Source organism: Chrysemys picta, chromosome 16 (genome assembly GCF_011386835.1).
Source record: "Chrysemys picta bellii isolate R12L10 chromosome 16, ASM1138683v2, whole genome shotgun sequence".
NCBI lineage: Eukaryota > Metazoa > Chordata > Testudines > Emydidae > Chrysemys > Chrysemys picta.
In genome coordinates this window covers 10,118,065-10,126,132 of record NC_088806.1, presented here as the reverse complement: position 1 = coordinate 10,126,132, position 8,068 = coordinate 10,118,065, and the positions used below count along the sequence as shown (strand labels likewise).

Here is an 8,068-nt window from a genome sequence, read left to right as displayed (position 1 = left end):
TTTTGGATATCAATTACAGATTTATTACTAGAATTGGTCTGATAACTGCTGAGCTGGGTGTGGGCAGGCGTAGGTTCATTAGCATCTGGAGCAGGGATTCCCATGAGGCAGTGCATCCCTGCTTTTTTTGGTCCCAGAGTTCAGTGCGGTTCTCTGTTCCTCATTCTTTATGCTAATTCCAGTCCAATCTTTCATGCAGATGAGGCTAGGGGAATTGTCTCGGTTCTTCATTCTTTATGCTAATGGAGATGTTTTAATCTTGTCAGGAGGGGTTGAGGTGTGTCTCCCAATGCCCTTCACTGTTCTTTGCGAGCCTTTTCTCTGATCGGGTTTGGTTCCAACAGAGACCCGGGGGGAGGGGGGGTGTCTTTCATGAGTCAGACAGGCTAGTTACTGCTTCCTGGTTCCCAATAACACAGAGCTGACTGGTATCAGACTGGTATAAATACGATGCTCCCCGTTTTGTGAAATGAGGGACCCACTCCCATTACTCATGGGACAATGGAGTTGATAGAAAGGACAGTCAGGTCCACGCCATAACAGGACAAACTGCAAAAGGCAAAAATGGACCACTCACCTGGACAAACTGAGGGATAAACAAATAGTAACCATGAAGGCTGCTTGAACCACATGGGAATTAGCAAAACCATTACTAAGGTTCAACTTTTGTCGTGGGTATTTTTAGTAAGTCACAAACAAGACATGGGCAATAAACAAAAATTCATGGAAGCCTGTGACCCGTCCTTGTCTTTCACTAAAAATACCCTGGTCGGGGGGGGGGGGGAAATAACCAACGGAGCCCCACCGGGGGGGATGACTGTTAGCTGCAGTTCTTGCTCTGGCGGCTGACTTAGCCTGGCCACTACTCTGGCCCTGTGGGTTCTCTGGCATTATGGGCTTACCACTGGCACCGGGATGGTGATGGTTCCTGCTCTGGCCCCAGGGGGCCACTGCTTCTGTGTTGGGGGCTGACAGCTGCTGAAACGGAGGTCCATTCAAGTCACAGAATCCATGACCTCTGTGACAGAATTGGATACATAACCATTAAAAGAAACAACGTGTTGGTCGCTCTAGAGGTTTGTATGGTGTTTAGCTCCCTTGCAAATTTTATGATGTTTAAGAAGGGCTGAGCGATCAGTCAAGCTTTTCCCACGGTCACGGCATTTGGAGGGTATCTGCTGTGTGGATTCTCTGATGTGTAGAAAGTTGTTACCTCTGAGTGAAGCTTTTCCCGCACTCACCGCATTTGTAAGGTTTCTCCTCTGTGTGGATTCTCTGATGCTGAATAATGTTTGAGCTGTGAGTGAAGGTTTTCCCACACTCACTGCATTCGTAGGGTCTCTCTCCCGTGTGGATTCTCTGATGCATAGTCAGGTCTGAGCGGCGAGTGAAGCTTTTCCTGCATTCGCGGCATACGTAGGGTCTCTCCCACATGTGGATTCTCTGGTGTTGAAGGAAGGCCGAGCTGTCACTGAAGTTTGTTCCACACTCACCGCATTCATAGGGCTTCTCCCACTCCTGTGTGGATTCTATGATGTGTAATAAGGTCTGAGCTCTGAACGAAGGTTTTCCCGCACTCACAGCATTCATAGGGCTTCTCCCCTGTGTGGATTCTCTGATGTTTAATAAGGTTTGAGCTGGAAATGAAGCTTTTCCCGCACTCACCGCATTCGTAGGGTCTCTCCCCGGTGTGGACTCTCTGATGTGTAGTAAGTTCTGAGCTCTGAGTGAATCTTTTCCCACACTCATTGCATTTATAGGGCCTCTCCCCTCTGTGGATTCTCTGATGTTTAGAAAGGGCTGAGCTGTTAGTATAGCTTTTCCCACACTCATTGCATTTATACGGCCTCTCCCCTGTGTGGATTCTCTGATGTGCGATGAGGTATGAGCTGCTAGCGAAGCTTTTCCCGCACTCACGGCATTCATATGGTTTCTCCCGTGTGTGGATTCTCTGATGGTTAAGAAAGCCTGATCTGTAAGTGAAGTTTTTCCCGCACTCACAGCATTCATAGGGCTTTTCCTTTGTGTGGATTCTCTGATGTGCAATAAGGCTTGACCTCTGAGTGAAGCTTTTCCCGCACTCACCGCACTTGTAAGGTTTCTCCCCTGTGTGGATTCTCTGATGCTGAATAATGTTTGAGCAGTGAGTGAAGGTTTTCCCGCATTCACTGCATTCGTAGGGTCTCTCTCCCGTGTGGATTCTCTGATGCGTAGTCAGGTCTGAGCGGCGAGTGAAGCTTTTCCCGCATTCGCGGCATACGTAGGGTCTCTCCCGCATGTGGATTCTCTGGTGTTGAAGGAAGGCCGAGCTGCCACTGAAGTTTGTCCCACACTCATCGCATTCATAGGGTCTCTCTCCTGTGTGGATTCTGTGATGTGTAATAAGGTCTGAGCTCTGAACGAAGGTTTTCCCGCACTCACAGCATTCATAGGGCTTCTCCCCTGTGTGGGTTCTCTGATGTTTAATAAGGTTTGAGCTGGAAATGAAGGTTTTCCCACACTCGCCGCATTCATAGGGTCTCTCTCCCGTGTGGATTCTCTGATGCGTAGTAAGTTCTGAGCTGCGAGTGAAGCTTTTCCCGCATTCGCAGCATACGTAGGGTCTCTCCCGCATATGGATTTTCTGGTGTTGAAGGAAGGCCGAGCTGCCACTGAAGTTTGTCCCACACTCGCAGCATTCATAGGGTCTCTCTCCTGTGTGGACTCTATGATGTGTAATAAGGTCTGAGCTCTGAACGAAGGTTTTCCCGCACTCACAGCATTCATAGGGCTTCTCCCCTGTGTGGATTCTCTGATGTTTAATAAGGTTTGAGCTGGAAATGAAGCTTTTCCCACACTCGCTGCATTTATAGGGTCTCTCCCCGGTGTGGATTCTCTGATGCGTAGTAAGTTCTGAGCGCTGAGTGAACCTTTTCCCGCACTCGCCGCATTCATAGGGTCTCTCACCCGTGTGGATTCTCTGATGCATAGTAAGTTCTGAGCTCCGAGTGAATCTTTTCCTGCACTCGCTGCATTCATAGGGTCTCTCCCCTGTGTGGATTCTCTGATGACTAATAAGGTTTGAATTCTGAGTGAAGGTTTTCCCGCACTCACTGCATTCATAAGGTTTCTCACCTGTGTGACTTCTCTGATGTCTAATAAGGGCTGAGCAGCAACTAAAGGTTTTCCCGCACTCAGAACATGTATTTTTTCTCTTTCCCCTGAGGATTTCCTGCTGGGCTGTGGTTTCCTTGAGGTCCTTCTGAGTTCCCCGACAGTAAATTAATGTATCCGATTTCTCCCCTGGCTGGTTTCCCTGCTCTCTCTCTGGTCTGTGCTGAATCTCACAGGATTTTCCCTGCTCATGAATCGTGGACACATTCCCTTTTGATCTTTGTGATGATGCTCCATGTGATTCTATTTGCTCAGCATCTTCTTGATGAGAATTTTGCTCCTTAGTCTTACGTAGCATCGCATCACCTGCCATGATAGAGACAGAAACCTCAAAAAGGGATGGAAAAAGGAAGAGCAAACCAAAAAATGTGCTGGAGAGAGGTCAAATAAAAATCAGGAATTGAAGTCCCCCAAACTCTTCCCCCAAATGGGAGAGAGGAGGTGATTAATTCAGCCTTCTCATCCCATCCAAATTCTCAGTGGGAAGGGAGGAAGCTAATGCCAGGTGTCAGCTATAATCTGTAGGAAGCTATGTGCTACCTCTGCATTGAGGACACCACATCTGCTGGGGACAATCCAAGGTCATTGTAGGGTATCCCAGATTTTTCCATCAGGCACTTACAGATTCAGAGTTAGTTTAATGTTTCCTCACCTGTGCAGGGACATCTCAGGATCTCTCTTTCCCCTGAACCCTGGAGGTCTGGGACCCACGGTTCTTCCCCCTGTTCCAACTGGGAGATCACATCAGGTATGGAAACTGGAAACCCTGCTTAGATTAAAAAAAAATGAGATTGGGGAAATTAATAAGATTTTGTCATCAAAAATTGTCTATTAATTTAACTCCAGTCCTTAGTAAACAAAATCTCAGGGCCAGTTCCCCAGGTCCTCAAAGGTGGAGAACACTGATTATGAGGGACTAAACTACCCACGTATCTGCTAAGAACTCACATAGATAGACACTGAGTGAGTCTGTACACCTATATTCACTATTTTACAAAATTACGATGTTTAGTACAAAGTATGCCTTTTTGAGGTTTCATTTAAAATTCATAATCCACTGAACATTAGCATCCTGTTATAATAAGTGAAGCAACACTATGTATGTAAAGTTATGAGATTTTAATGTATGATAGTCCTGAAAATATGTTACAATTCTGGGGAAGACCCACAGACCTGTTCCTCAGAGAGCAAGGCTATCGCTTGGTTATATGACCATTCTCCGGCGAGGGGAGGTGTGAACAAGAAATTTACTTTTCATTACAGGGGCTGCTTGACGTTTACATCCACAACAGCCGCCAGTCATCATGACAGCTAAAAATGGAAGATGTTTCCAGTACAAAGTGATGAACAAACTTGAGTCTGTCTCTCCCTCCCTCCCTCCTTTTCTCTCTGCACACGAAATCAACAGCTCCTGAAGAGCTGAGCTTGTGGGGATGGTGAGTCCTGGCTGATAGGAAACCCAGCCTGTCACAAGATATGGTGAGAGAAAGACATTTGCTTTGAATCCGTTTTAGCTGATTAAGTTAGAAGTTGGTTTGCGTTGTATCTTTTATGCCTTTTGTAATCAATTTTGAATTTTATGCCTCATTACCTGTAGTCACTTAAAATCTTTTCTTTCTGTAGTTAATAAACCTGTTTTATTGTTTTATCTAACCAGTTCGTTTGGATTAAAGTGTGTGGGAAACTCTATTTGGGATAACAAGGCTGGTACATGTCAATTTGCACTGATTAAATGAACGACTTTATATGAGCTTGCAGTGTTCAGTAGAGTTACATGCTGGAAACTGTTTGGTAACTGGCCAAGAGGGGCTGTTCTCACAGTAAAACAGTGTAAAAGGCACCCAAGGGTGGAGAATTGAGGGAACACAGCTGTTGAACAGTCCAAATTGTACCCTGGGTAATGTCACAGACACACATTATGAAAGAGGCTCCTACAAAACAGAGAAGGTAAATCCATGCCCCAGAAAATGAAGTCTCCAGACTGAGGGAAAGTCTCCCTGGCACTGCTTCTTGCTGACAGAGAGGCCCAGAGACAAAGAGAGAGTCCTGGTGAAGCTGGGAACAGTAAGCATGGGCTGCTGGGGTTCAGTGGAGAAAGGGAACAGGAAGGGCAGGGATATTACTGAATGCAGGATCTCAGCAGTGCTAGATGTGAAGAAAGCACATATTGTGGAATTGGTGAATCTAGTGAGTCCGGTGTCATGGAAGAGTATGAAAATCCCTGAGTGTGGAGAACGCTGGGAAACTAGAAGCTATAATTCAGCAGCAACAGACTCTAATTCATCTGGAAAAGCAGCATGCGAAAGATAAGAAGGTCATGTGACTTCAGGAATGATGGAGCCCAAGATCGAAGGAGCTTGCAGAGAAGAGAGATTGTGGCTACTGCTGGGGGGAACAAGACTCGCCATGTCTTAAGAAGTGTCTTTACCAACCCAGGCCATTTTCGCATTGTTGGTTGCAATCCAGAGGAGTTGTGTCATCTATAATGCTGGGTGATTTTCAATGTTCTGCTGCTGGAGCTTCCCGTCTGGATGCTCCCAGCCAGCATTCAAGGATGCACTGAGTGTCTGAGTGATAAGTGACCCTGGATCAGCAGCTCAGAATCCAGCAGCCTGCTTCTTACACGCCAGGCACATTCTGGCATCCACCAGCCTTGGATGTCCTGTCAAGAGATAGAAACACTCCCAAACCTGACCGCCAAGGAGAAAGGATGCTTGGTGGATGACCCAGCCCAGAAGCCATTTCAACCCTTGTCTGCAGGAGCCAAATATCTCAAGACCCAGACCGGAGAGCTGTTGCCTATAGCTGTCCAGCTGGAGTCAGAGTCCCAGAGTTACCTGCGCTGAGAGCCCGGAGGATTGAAGCTCCAGGAAGCACAGGAGGAAGTGGCCGAGGGAGGTGGGGTGAGTGGAATCTCCCACCCATGTAAGGTTAGCATGTTGCGGATGGATTCCCCGCTGACCCAGTGGCGGACCACTCCACCACTGTTAGGGTCTTTGGCTGGGACCCGGTTGAGTCGGGTGGGCCCGGGTCCCCCTACCCCAGCTGCCACCCCCACTTTGATGGCAGCCCTTGGATCTGGACACAAGGCATTTGAAGGATGCTGTACTGACTCTGGTCACTAGGCCATGCAGTCCTGAGCTGGAGGGCAGCCATATTGTATCAGGCCATTAGGCCACATAACCCAACACCTAAGGGCAGCCACTTTGATTCTGGCCACTGAGCCGCAGTGTCTTGAATCCCAGGGCAGTCCGGTAGACTGTAACCACGGTGTCACCACAGGCATGATCCATCCCAAAGGAGGACGGGGTGTGCACACACCACCGCACACAGTGGAGAATGCAGACAATGACTGGGCCCTGTTGGAAGGCCCCAGTGGGAGGATAGTGCCAAGAGGGTAATCTTTCTTTGTCCGCCTGTCTGTGGCCTTGCCCGAGATACAGACTGAGAAGATATTGAAATGGCAGTGAGGACCCCAAGGCGTTCCTGGTAACATTTGGGCCACCCTGTTGACCCCGTGTCTGAGCGGGACAGCGCAGAAGGCCTACTTGGGGATTAACCAGAACACTTACCACTGTTGTTTTCACCAGGAAAGGTATCCTCCATAGGCCAGGGCACCAAGCGGTAGCCCAATGCCTACGAGACAGCGCCTGGTGATGGTTGGAACCAGAGAAGTGATCAGGGACCCAGGTAGTGGAGACCGTGGTCCTTGAACAATTCACCCAGATCTGATGGAGTACTACCTGGCAGCTGACAGGGAGGAGGCTCGGCTGTGGAGGTCCAGGAGCCCGGAGAGGATGGCAGTGGGGAGTTCCCATGAAACAGGGCCGAGGGAACACCAACGCTTATCATGACCTCTGGCCAACCCCCCCAAACCCTGAAGACAGGCGCCCCGTCAACCAGACCCAGAGCAGGTGTGAATGAGATCTGCAGGAGAGGCAAAGTCCACCACAGGCAGAAACTAGGTCCGGAGGATCCCGAGACCGCTGCTGTGAGTATAGTCATGAGGGGCAATTTTGCCAGGGGGATGAGATGGACAAGGCTTTCTTCAGGCAACTAACAGAAGTTACTAGATCACAGGCCCTGGTTCTCATGGGGGACTTCAATCATCCCAATATCTGCTAGGAGAGCAATACAGCAGTGCACAGACAATCCAGGAAGTTTTTGGAAAGTATAGGGGACAATTTCCTGGTGCAAGTGCTGGAGGAACCAACTAGGGGCAGAATTCTTCTTGACCTACTGCTCACAAATGGGGAAGAATTGGTAGGGGAAGCAAAAATGGATGGGAACCTGGGAGGCAGTAACCATGAGATGGTTGAGTTCAGGATCCTGACACAAGGAAGAAAAGAGAGCAGCAGAATACAGACCCTGGACTTCAGAAAAGCAGACTTTGACTCCCTCAGGGAACTGATGGGCAAGGTCCCCTGGGAGAATAACATGAGGAGGAAAGGAGTCCAGGACACCTGGCTGTATTTTAAAGAATCCTTATTGAGATTGCAGGAACAAACCATCCCGATGTGTAGAAAGAATAGTAAATATGGCAGGCGACCAGCTTGGCTTACCAGTGAAATCCTTGCTGATCTTAAACACAAAAAGAAGCTTACAAGAAGTGGAAGATTGGACAAATGACCAGGGAGGAGTATAAAAATATTGCTCAGGCATGCAGGAGTGAAATCAGGAAGGCCAAATCACACTTGGAGTTGTAGCTAGCAAGAGATGTTAAGAGTAACAAGAAGGGTTTCTTCAGGTATGTTAGCAACAAGAAGAAAGTCTAGAAAAGTGTGAGCCCCTTACTGAATGGGGGAGGCAACCTAGTGACAGAGGATGTGGAAAAAGCTAATGTATTCAATGCTTTTTTCATCTCTGTCTTCACGAACAAGGTCAGCTCCCAGACTACTGCACTGGGCAGCACAGC

General features: G+C 48.2%; 1 protein-coding gene across 1 annotated transcript in view; it reads right to left on the bottom strand.

The window, feature by feature from the left end:
* LOC101947266 (zinc finger protein 883-like) overlaps nucleotides 1-8,068 on the bottom strand; it is a 19,465-nt gene continuing 11,397 nt past the window's right edge. Inside the window, exons 4-5 of the mRNA XM_065569608.1 lie at nucleotides 3,806-3,919; nucleotides 1-3,459 (exon numbers count right to left, since the gene is read on the bottom strand). Of these exons, the coding sequence (XP_065425680.1) occupies nucleotides 1,499-3,459; nucleotides 3,806-3,919 (2,075 nt within the window). The 3' untranslated portion in view covers nucleotides 1-1,498. The remainder of the gene's footprint in view (nucleotides 3,460-3,805; nucleotides 3,920-8,068) is intronic.